Source organism: Phyllobates terribilis, unplaced genomic scaffold (assembly GCF_046119375.1).
Source record: "Phyllobates terribilis strain yellow unplaced genomic scaffold, ASM4611937v1 Scaffold_1__5_contigs__length_1240528914, whole genome shotgun sequence".
Classification (NCBI taxonomy): domain Eukaryota; kingdom Metazoa; phylum Chordata; class Amphibia; order Anura; family Dendrobatidae; genus Phyllobates; species Phyllobates terribilis.
This window is the reverse complement of record NW_027362761.1, coordinates 575,526,343-575,538,465: the sequence shown is the minus strand read 5'-3', so window position 1 is coordinate 575,538,465 and position 12,123 is coordinate 575,526,343. Positions and strand designations below refer to the sequence as shown.

Genomic DNA, 12,123 nt, shown 5'->3' with positions numbered 1-12,123 from the left:
ATATTATATGTTCTTGGTAGAGTTCAGCGAATCGTTGGAAATTCTAATTTATCAAAATCACTGAATTTTCCTAGGAAATTTGATTTGCAACAAACTAGTGATGAGCGAGTATGTTCGGTTAACCCTTTTGGTGAGTATACTCATGCGAGTACCGAGTATCTTCAGTGTACTCAGTGATATGGTTGAATCACTCCCGTGTGCATGATTTGCGACTGTTTGACAGCTTTAATACATGTGAGGAATGCTTGTTTCTTTTGCATTCTTCTCATGTATTAAAGCTGTCAAACAGTCGCATATCATGCACACGGGAGTGATTCAACCATATCACTGAGTACACTGAAGATACTCGGTACTCGCATGAGTATACTCACCAAAAGGGTTAACCGAACATACTCGCTCATCACTACATCAAATCAATTCACAGGGAGTTTAAAGTACTCCAGAGACTCCAACAGACATTTAAGACACTGTTCTATCTTCCTCACTGCTGAGCTGTCACACACTATCTGTACAGTTTATTCAGTGTTTTATAGCTTTCACTCCTGAATTCTTACATTTTTTTTAATTAATTTGATTTGCATCAAATTAATTTACACATCTATAGTCCCTGATAATATCTATCTATCTATCTATCTATCTATCTATCTATCTATCTCTCATCTATCTATCTATCTATCTATCTATCATCTATCTATTATCTATCTATCTCATATCTATCATCTATCTATCATTACGATTCCACCACTTATGGTATCAGATAGATGCTGTGAATGGTAGCTCTGCTGCCCTATGGGATCGAGGGCTTACTGAGCTGTCCGAATTGTGAGTGACAGCTCAAATGCCCAATCTGAGGCATAGGTGTGAACATTGTAAATGACAGCTCAGCCGTCCTATCTGGCTGGTTCTGTGAGATCTCCTCCGGGTGTCATCTGTTCTGGGTGATTACTTAGCTACGAAGGTTTCACCATTACCAATTGTTGATCTGCTTAAGTGGTGTGTGCTTGCTCTGTGGTTTGAGTTGCATTCTGATCTCCATTGTTGACCTTGGATTTACCTTTGACTATACGTTTGACTCATCCCTTTGTCTTGATCCGCTACCTTCCTGACACTTTGACCTCAGACTGTGACCTGACTAAACTTTTGTCTTTTCCCTTTCTATTTTACTCTTGCTACTGACACTGGACCTCTTGACTATTCTGTCTCACAGCAAGTTCGTGAGTAGCGGCTAGCATCACATCTATCTATCTCTATTAGGGATGAGCAAACCCGTGGAAGTTCGAGTTCTGGTAACCGACAGGAGCCTTATTCCAAAGTTCTGATTGGGTACCAGAACTTAATCCGAACTTGAACCAGAACCTGAACCCCATTGAAAACAATGGGACCCGAACTTTTGAACCAGAAAATATTCTCTCTCTATCTCTCTCTCTCTGCAACAAACTTCCCCCGGAACTCTGAACATTCCGAGGAAAGTCCATGTTCAGCGTTTAGCACAGAACAGTAACTTTAAAATTCGGGTCCGTTCATCCCTAATCTCCATCTATCAAGTTCGGGTCCGTTCATCCCTAATCTCCATCTATCTATCTATCTAGACCCTAATCTCTATGTATCTATCTACAAAAATCAATAAAAATGAGGCATCACATCCAGTTAGATGTAAAAAGTGTGAGGATCTTTTATTCACCCACATCAGTTACTGTACTCTTCAGTTTGCTGAAAAGGGTTGAAAAAATACTTTAGACTTTTTTTCACCACATTGGATGCGTTGCTTCATTTTTTTTTCCTCTCTATGTCTTTCTTTTTCTTTCTCTTTCATTCCTTCTTTCTCTTTAATTCTTTCTTTCGCTTTCATTCCTTCTTTCGCTTTCATTCCTTCTTTCTCTTTCATTCTTTCTTTCTCTTTCATTCCTTCTTTCTCTTTCATTCTTTCGCTTTCATTCCTTCTTTCTCTTTTATTCTTTCTTTCGCTTTCATTCCTTCTTTCTCTTTCATTCTTTCGTTCGCTTTCATTCCTTCTTTCTCTTTCATTCCTTCTTTCTCTTTCATTCCTTTTTTCTCTTTAATTCTTTCTTTCGCTTTCATTCCTTCTTTCTCTTTAATTCTTTCTTTCGCTTTCATTCCTTCTTTCTCTTTCATTCCTTCTTTCTTCTTTCTTTCTTTCTTTCTTTCTTTCTTTCTTTCTCATATTTCTTTTTCTGTCTGTCTCTACAGCTGATGTGTGCATTAAGAAGCAGACAAAAGACACAGACAAAAAGTTGTTTCAAGCAGAGATAAATGACACCAATCACGTTTCTTTAATTGCACTGATTGGGACTGCAGATTGCATTTCCCCACATTTTACATTTTCACACCTTTTGCATTTTTAGTCTCAATTCAAAAATGTCAAAACAAATATTCTCCTTTATTTGCAGAATCCGGGTTACATCGACAACAAATCTTCCTGCAAAGACCCTCGAACTTTATAACCATTGAAGGACAAGATGCGGTTCTGGAATGTGCAGTGTCTGGATATCCTACACCAACCGTCTTCTGGATGCGGGGAGAAGAAGTCATCCCCACGAGGCAAGTAGCATGAGTTTCTGAAGAAATCTAGAATTATCCAACTACATTTTGTTCTAGAAGAGATGCAGTTACCAGTCACCCGGTCACTCGCAGCATTGCCCCTCTCCCTTTCTCAATATTCCTTTGTAGTTAATCACATGGAGAGACCCCAATCCCCCATTTCTACCCCAGTGCAGAGACACAGTTTATGGGTTTGGAGTCTGGGGGGTTATTTTATTTCTTCTAAGATCTTCAAAGGTGACATAATTGAGGGAGGAAGTAGCTACAGCTCTGGCAAAAATGAAGAGACCACTGCAAAATGTTCAGTTTCTCTGATTTTTCTCTTTCTAGGTATATTTTTGAATAAAATGTATATTGTTGTTTTATTCTATAAACTACTGACAACATGTCTCCGAAATTCAAAGGTAAAAATGTATTTATTTGCAGCAAATGAGAAATCGTCAAAATAATAAAAAAGAAACAGTGCTTTCAGACCTCAAATAATGCAAAGAAAACAAGTTCTTATTCATTTAGAAACAACAATACTTATGTTTTAACTCAGGAAGAGTTCAGAAATCAATATTTGATGGACTAACCATGATTTTTAATCACAGCTTTCATGCGTCTTGGCATGCTTTCCACCAGTCTTTCCACGCTTTCCAATAGAAAACTGTTCAGTGGTCTCTTAATTTTTTCCAGAGCTGTATATACACTGTATAAGCACGGCTGAATTAAGTAAATCTATTTCTAAAGGTTCTATTGACATGAAATTCTCACCAGATGTCGATAACAACCCATCCGATCTACACAGGCAAAGAAATAACCATAGATGTCCATAAATTATCTATAATATAATTACCTTGTAATGTCTTCTCATCCTGTTCAGTCCAGGTGTGTCCCGGTCCCAGAATTCCAAGCGGCGGAAGTTGGGTATCTCAGTATGGAAACCGCTGTTGGTACCTCTTGGGGGGAACCACCAACAGAACTCCGTACACGCCGCACATGCCGCACATGCCGTACACGCCGCACATGCCGCCGCCGGGATCAGCCAAATGATTCACTAACTTCCGCCATCTTTATACAGGAGAAGCGCATGCGCAGTTTTAATGTGACCGCCGCTATCTGCCTGCACAAAGATGGCGGCGGTCTGATTTACTGCGCAGGGAGACAGCTCAAACAAGAGAACACATGAGGGAAGAAGACAGCACAGGGGTGGAGAGAGAGCAGACAAGGGGGAGAGCACATGGGGTAGACAGGTCAAAGAAGAGATCACATGAGAGGAGAAGACAGCAGATGGGGGAGAGAGAAAGCGCACAGGGGGAGAGAGACAGCACAAGGGGGAGAGAGACAGAGCACAGGGGGGAGAGAGACAGCACAGGGGGGAGACAGACAGAGCACAGGGGGGAGAGAGACAGCACAGGGGGGAGACAGACAGAGGACAGGGGAGAGAGAGACAGCACAGGGGGGAGAGAGACAGAGCACAGGGGGAGACAGCTCAAATGGGACAGCACATGAGGGGAGAACACAGCACAGGAAGGAGAGAGACAGCAGATAGGGGGATAGCACATGGGGTAGACAGGTCAAAGAAGAGATCACAGACGGGAGAAGTCAGCACATGGGGGAAAGAGAGAGTGGATAGGTGGGTGAGCACATGGGGGGGAGAGATTCTCAACCCTGCAAAGCCTGCCCCCATCGCGACATTACCGCCCTCCCGATGCGATAGCATCGGGCCTCCATGTAGTGTGTAATAATGAGAAATGACACAGGGAAAAGTATTGACTACATGAAGAAAGAGAGGTGTAAAAAGCCATGGAAAGTCCTAACACCAGCTGAAATCTATCAGTAATTAGAAAGCAATCCTGCAATTTAGTAAATAATACAATTAGCTGGTTTAACTGATGGCCTGTAAAAAGGTGTCTCATTACCATGGTGCCACACAAGAAACATCTCATTATGGATAAAACCAGTGAGCTGTCTCAAGACCTTCATAACCTTATTGTTGCAAAACATACTGATGGCATTGGTTACAGAAGAATTTCTAAACTTTTGAAGATTCCAGTGAGCACTATTTGGGCCATAATCCGGAAGAGGAAAGAACATAATTTCACCATAAACTGGCCATGACCAGGTGCTCCCCGCAAGATTTCAGAAGAGTTATCCAAGAGCCAAGGATCACCCGTGGAGAGCTACAGAAAGACCTGGAATCAGCAGGTACAATTGTTTCAAAGAAAACTACAAGTAATGCACTCAACATCCATGCCCTGATGCACGATCACCACTCAATCTCCATGACCTGATGTTATCTGCGTGACAGCGTGGCAAATCAGGGATGTTCGTGGGCGGAGACGATTTTTTGGCGCGAACAAGCCGGAACACCGAACACGAACACGATTTGAAATGCCGAACAAATTTGCTCAACGCTAGTGAAAAGTGTTTGTGTGGAAGAATGGGCCAAAATCACACCTGAGCAATGCCTGCGACTAGTTTCTCTATACAAGAAGCATCTTGAAGCTTCATCACCCACAAAGGCTTTTGTACAAAGTATTAATTAAATTTCAGCAAGCGTGCTCAATACTTTTCCCCTCATTATTACCCATAACAATTTATGTACATCTTTGGTTTAATTTCTTTGAGTGTGTGGATTGGATGGGTTGTTACCGACATCTGGTGAGAATGTCATGTCAATAGCACCATTAGAAATATATTTACTTAGAAAATGGGGGATGACGATGTTTTCAATACTTATTTATATATATTTTTTTATATATATATATATATATATGTGTGTGTATTTGTAGTGTCAGCTGTGACTGATGGTATTTCTGTATTTCATTAATATAAATATTTCTCTATAGCAGCATTTTATTTCCCCTATCTGATTGTTATTGAAAGAATTGTATTAAATACATCACCTTTTACTGCACGGTATAATTCCGCTTTCTAACTTTTCTTTTATGAGGTCTGGGAATGGTTGTGTGTTATTTTACAATCATTACAAATTCATAGAATATGCAGCTTTCAGATGTAATGACAACATAGTGGAAAGTGCAAGAGATAACATGTAACACCTGCGAGCAGAGATATCATTAATTCTGATTGAGCTGGATTGTTCCATTGGCAAAGACTATTGTATTTTTCAAGATGCATCATACACTTCACTGACTATAGAGTGGGAAATTACAGGACTGTGAGGCATAAAGGGCTTGAAGAAACCCGGTACAGAACAATGAAGTAAATGCAATCTTACAGAATATGTGTGTGAGTTTTAAACACTGAAATAACGGAGTAGAGTAAACATCCTGCTAATATATATATTTATATCTTGGAAAATAATTTTATCTAAATTGACTTTTCTGTTGAAGACTTGAAAATATCTGTTGATCCAACACCAGAAAGTAGCAAGCTTGATATTTAATGAGATGACCACCTTGGTCTTCTGGTCATCTTCTCATTCTTCAAGCCTGCAGTATTTCTTCTCCTATTCTCATGTATGCTTATCTACCCATTGCCAAGTTCACTTTGCTTCCTATTGGGTATAGTGAAAGACACAATGATATCTGGAACCAATGCTGAGTAGTGATTTTATGGAATTGTGGGAAATAAAGGTTTACAGCAGGGTACTGTATAAATATATATAATAGACTTGCCATTAAGCCTCTCTTTAACTGTCTCTTTCCTCCTGTGGTTGACAATAGCAGGGAGGAAGAAAAGGGATAAATCAGCAGGGAGGAAGTAAAGGGATAATCAGCAGGGAGGAAGTAAAGCGATAAATAAGCAGGGAGGAAGTAAAGGGATAAATCAGCAGGGAGGAAGTAAAGGGATAAATCAGCAGGGAGGAAGTAAAGGGATAAATCAGCAGGGAGGAAGTAAAGCGATAAATAAGCAGGGAGGAAGTAAAGGGATAAATCAGCAGGGAGGAAGTAAAGCGATAAATAAGCAGGGAGGAAGTAAAGGGATAAATCAGCAGGGAGAAAGTAAAGCGATAAATAAGCAGGGAGGAAGTAAAGGGATAAATCAGCAGGGAGGAAGTAAAGGGATAAATCAGCAGGGAGGAAGTAAAGCGTTGTACCAGCAGGGAGGAAGTAAAGGGATAAATAAGCAGGGAGGAAGAAAAGGGATAAATCAGCAGGGAGGAAGTATAGGGAAAAATCGGCAGGGAGGAAGTAAAAGATTGTACCAGCAGTGAAGAAGTAAAGGGATAAATCAGCAGGGAGGAAGTATAGGGATAAATCGTCAGAGAGGAAGTAAAAGATTGTACCAGCAGTGAGGAAGTAAAGGGATAAATCAGCAGGGAGGAAGTAAAGGCATAAATCAACAGGGAGGAAGTAAAAGGTTGTACCAGCAGGGAAGAAGTGAAAGAATAAATCAGCAGGGAGGAAATAAAGGGATAAATCATCAGGGAGAAAGTAAAGTGTTGTACCAGCAGGCAGGAAGTAAAGGGAAAAATCAGCAGGGAGGAATTAAAGGGATAAATAAGCAGGGGGGAAGTAAAGGGATAAATCAGCAGGGAGCAAGTAAAGGGATAAATCAGCAAGGAGCAAGTAAAGAGCTTCAGTAACTTGCATTTTAAATAGAGATGATAATCAATTCAATGCAAATTAAATTTGTGTTGAAGTTTAGGAAATTTGCAATACCTGGCAAATTTGAACAATGTGTAATTCAGTTCAAATGAAATGACAAAAAAATGTCTGCCACCAGTTTACACAAAGTAGAAGGTTGCATCAGTCAGAGAAAGCTCTCAGGACCTCAGGCGTGGCCACATGGGCTTCCCCATAATGTATTTTAGCTATCGCATCACATGTTAATCACAAGGAGCTATGATAGCCTGTATAAAAGCCAAGGCAGGGAATGCAGCAAACATTTCAGGGTGAATCTGGATAGTGAGACGTGAGAGATCCCAGCTTAGTAGTGCAGATATCAAGAGAACTTCTTAAAACACTGAAGAAAAATTACAGATAGTGTGCAACAGCACAGCAGTGAAAAACGGTTACTGTCTATTTCCCTACAGCCATATAGGTTGAGGTCACATTGACATTACCACCCAATGTGGAAGGTATTTTTTTTACATCTATTCACTTGGTGTTGGTGCTGTGTGGCGGCCATTGTAGCCGTGATGTTGTGCCTGGGGGATGGTGTGACCTGAGTTGTAGGGGCTTTGTCTTGCAGCATGGGTGCTGTGGGCCACCTTGTTGCTCCTCCTGCTGGTTCGGTATCACTCAGCAGTGGTGAGCACAAAGTGTCGCACCTTCAGGGACCCACTAACAGATTCTCCATGACCTGTCAGTGGGCTTCATACAGTCTCATCAGAATGTTAAACTAAAAATCTCATGATCAGTTTTGTTAATTTTTGCTGAGCCGCAATAGATAATTCTATGAATTTTGGATGTGCGGGCTGTGTCTTTTTTTTACAGCTGCTGTCACTTTGACATTACTAAAGTTGTGTTTGCAATAAAAAGCTTGAAAGTGGTTCGGATACAATCCTAGGAGACCACAGGGTGTTACGCATGTCCTTACAGAGCAATTGGAGGCTTTACAGTAGTTGCAAATCAATTCACTGCGAACCAAATTTTTGTAAAAAATTTATCAAAACTGGTAATTTCGAATTTTTAAAGATTCACTTATCTCTAATTTTAAGTTGTTAAATGTGTGCGCACACATACAGAAGTAACAACGCTTTAAAAATGCATAAAGCAATTCTGCAACATGACACAGACACCAATAAGAGCAGAAATGTATATAGTCACAGGGCTGTAATCTGAGAGGGCACATAATGATGATGAAGATGATGAAGAAGAACCAGGCTGGAAAGTATGTAGATATTTTCTATTATAATTTCCCAAATAAAGCTCAGAGGACGGTATGAAAACCTATGTACGGTATGTGATTTCCACTAACCAGCATAGATTACTTACTATATACCCTGCCACACATACCATACTGGTCAATGTTGACTAAGGAAGAAAAAAATGGGAACCTTAGTAGTTAGTAAAGTGGTAAGACAAAAACCAAGCCTTAAAGGGGTTGTCCGGTCTAAAATGATGAATGTTCAGCTACAATTGTATTGAGTGTGCCGGACATAGTCTAGTTGGGTTCTGGCTGGGATTATCCATATTGGATATTTTCGGTCACGTGACCACCCTTCCCGGCATTGTCACCGGCAAAGCCTCACAACACACAGTGAGTGCACTGGAAGGATTCACAAGTCTGCAGTCACTCAGAGTGACTGCAGACTTGTCATTTTAGACCGGACAACCCCTTTAAAGGGAATCTGCCAGTAGGATCAGCCCTCGTAAGCCATCTATATGGGCATGTAGGTCATAGGAAGCTGAATAAAATGATACCCTGATATCTAAGATTTAATGTCTTATTACAAAGAAATCAAAGTTTTTTTTTTTACTACATAAAATAGGGGTTATGATCTATGGGAGGGGCAGAGATCTTCCAGAGAGTCTGCCTCCAGAGCTTATTTTAATGCTTACCGGCACCTCTGTATGAAAATTGATCCCCTCGCTGCTTGTGTGAAGTCAGGCTTCGGCCATGAAATCTCTGGTGTTCGTAGATGACCAGTGATCGCGCATCTTCACAGTCTTCTGCCCTTCTATGGGTATCAGCTTCAACTTCCTTTTGCGCAAGTGCCGCCTAACCACCCAGAAGGAAATTGAAGCCAGTGCCCACAGAAGGGAAGAAAATTGTGCAGAAGTTAGACTGTGTCGATCTACTCATGTCTCAACTTTCATGGTTGGAGCCTGATTTCACGAATGCAGCGAGAGGATCAATTTACATACAGAGGCTAAGCTTTGGAGGTAGACTCTCATGAAGATCTCTCTTCCACCCATAGATCTGAACACCTCATTTAACATATTAAGAAAAAGTGAATTTTCTCTGCAATAATTCATCCGATCGTAGATACCAAGGTATCATTTTATTCAGAGTCCTATGACCTGCATGCCCGTATAGATGACTTAGGAGGGTTAATCCTACTGACAGATTTCCTTTAACGTAAACCTGTTGTCCTTCAATGCAAATCAGTCACAGGACACCTTTCTTTACAATACTGGTGTTTTCTTAAGTGGCACAGATGCCACTATCATATCCAATAGAAATGAGTCTAACTGAGATAGATAGAGAGGCAATCAACCCTCGATTTATGCCTTATCCCAGCTGTAGCCTTGTGACCTTCATGAAGATCTCTGAAGACCATAGGAAGAACATTTCTCCAGAATTTCCAATGGTCGTTTTGTGTCTTCATTCTGCTCAAAAATATGAGAGCACTGGTTCTCATTAAGGAGATCCAGGAAATGCTACATAGGAAAAAGTATGCAAATTAGTTCTCCTCTAAAAAGAAGGTATGGTCTCTCTAGTGCTACCTATTAGAGATACTCTTTATCTGCAATTTCCAAGAAAACCCACCTAAGGATAATAGTCAAACCTAACTGTTCTATTTCACAAATTCATATTTTCCTGTATTTCGCCCCTTCTGTCTTATGTAATGTGAACTCCATTGACCTTTACAATATATATTTCTTTTAATATATTCCAGGACAAGAAAATATTCTCTCCTTGGAAGCAGCAATTTGCTGATTACCAATGTGACGGATGATGACACGGGCACATATACCTGTCTGGTCTCCTACAAGAGCGAGAACAGCAGTGCGTCAGCGGAGCTCAGCGTCCTAGGTAGGTGGCCGAGCCTAATAATTACATCCATTGTGGAGCCCATCGAAACGAGTCTAGTAATTATTTCTTAAAAGCTATTTTGTGTTTTCTCTCCACAAGTGCCGACTTCATTAGGCGTAAGATAAAGTATTCATTTACTATTTTTATAATTTCAGGTTCAACATTGCTCAATCATGTAATTACTGATCCGTTCTGTGGAGTTTTTGCAGCATTGATAATGTGCGGCTAAATTATTAGAACTGAATCTTTACTTTATATGATGTTTTTTTCAAGTGTTGGATATTAACAATAACTCCATTGCATTTTAGGGCAAATCCACACGAAATGGAAAAAATAAGATAGATAAAATATAGAGTTGAATAGAACCTATGCGTTTCGAACTTTATATTACATAATGCCATTAGTAAGAGCTGTTAAAGTTCGAAACGCGTAGGTTTTTTAACTCTGGATTTTATCTGTCTGTTGATATTTCTCATTATGAAATAAAGAAATTTTCATATTAAAGAAGCGCTTTACCCAATTTGCTGCCTAAATTTAAAGTCTTAAAATGCGCCATATTTTTCATAGGGGTGGTGGTTCCTTTGGCCAAAAATTTGGACAAAACATTTTGGTGCAATTTTTGTGCACAGTATTGCATCTCAGATGGAAGAGAATAATGCATGACTGCGGAATCAGACTACACAGGGTTGGGATGTAGTTTGGAAACACCCAAAAAATGCTTTTCCAAAGTTTTTTTATTTTTTAGTTTAAAGGGACTGAAGCAATACTAGTAGTGGTAAAAGTTTATATATTCATTAATGATGTCCGTCGTGACGACAGGTATATGTAAGAGAGGCTATCATGGCAGGATAGGCTATGTATGATGGGCGGTGGTCCCATGTGCAGAAGGAAGGGGCACAACGACATTCATAATCATGTGACTGTAGCTGACACTGCACGTCAGACCTTTAATGCTAAAGGTGCTGAATCTTGAAAAACTCAATCAAAGGGTGCTCAGACCTTTAAAGCTAAAGGTGATGAATCTTGAAAAACTCCATCAAAGGGTGCTCAGACCTTTAATGCTTAAGGTACTGAATTTGAAAAACAACATCAAAGGGCGCTCAGACCTTTAATGCTAAAGGTGTTGAATCTTGAAGAACTCCATCAAAGGGTGCTCAGACCTTTAAAGCTAAAGGTGATAAATCTTGAAAAACTCCAGCAAAGGGTGCCCAGACTTTTAATGCTAAAGGTTCTGAATCTTGAAGAACTCCATCAAAGGGCGCTCAGACCTTTAATGCTAAAGGTGTTGAATCTTGAAGAACTCCATCAAAGGGTGCTAAGACCTTTAATGAAAACTCCATCAAAGGGTGCTAAGACCTTTAATGAAAAACTCCATCAAAGGGTGCTCAGACCTTTAATGCTGAAGGTGATGAATCTTGAAAAACTCTATCAAAGGGTGCTCAGACCTTTAATGCTGAAGGTGATGAATCTTGAAAAACTCTATCAAAGGGTGCTCAGACTTTTAATGCTAAAGGTTCTGAATCTTGAAGAACTCCATCAAAGGGCGCTCCGGAAAACATGACTACTTTCTTCCAAAAACAGTACCACACCTGTCCAAAGTTGTGCAATGGAACTGTGCCGCTGTTATTTGAAAAAGGCAGCCAAGCTTTTTTTTATGTCTTTTTTTTTTTAAAAATATGGAATTTTTTTGTGAACTCCATTGATGCACATCTACACACTTTTTCTTTTCTTTTGCTAGAAGTCACAATTAAGATCCATCCTACTTAATTTTTTTTTTTTACAAAACATTAAATCATCTTGATAACTTATCTGTTACAGTTACATAAGACGACTATTTTAGATGATTATTAAGTGACTGCTTGGTTCCCGCAAAGTGAAAAATAAACCGTTGCATTTACAGAAATTCAA

General features: G+C 39.9%; 1 protein-coding gene across 3 annotated transcripts in view; it reads left to right on the top strand.

Moving 5' to 3' along the window:
* The window catches only part of DCC (DCC netrin 1 receptor), a 1,219,041-nt gene that overhangs the window by 649,244 nt on the left and 557,674 nt on the right, over positions 1–12,123 (top strand). For all 3 annotated transcript variants that reach the window (XM_073681315.1, XM_073681325.1, XM_073681306.1), the window contains exons 4-5: positions 2,409–2,559; positions 10,079–10,215. In XM_073681315.1, the coding sequence (XP_073537416.1) occupies positions 2,409–2,559; positions 10,079–10,215 (288 nt within the window). The remainder of the gene's footprint in view (positions 1–2,408; positions 2,560–10,078; positions 10,216–12,123) is intronic.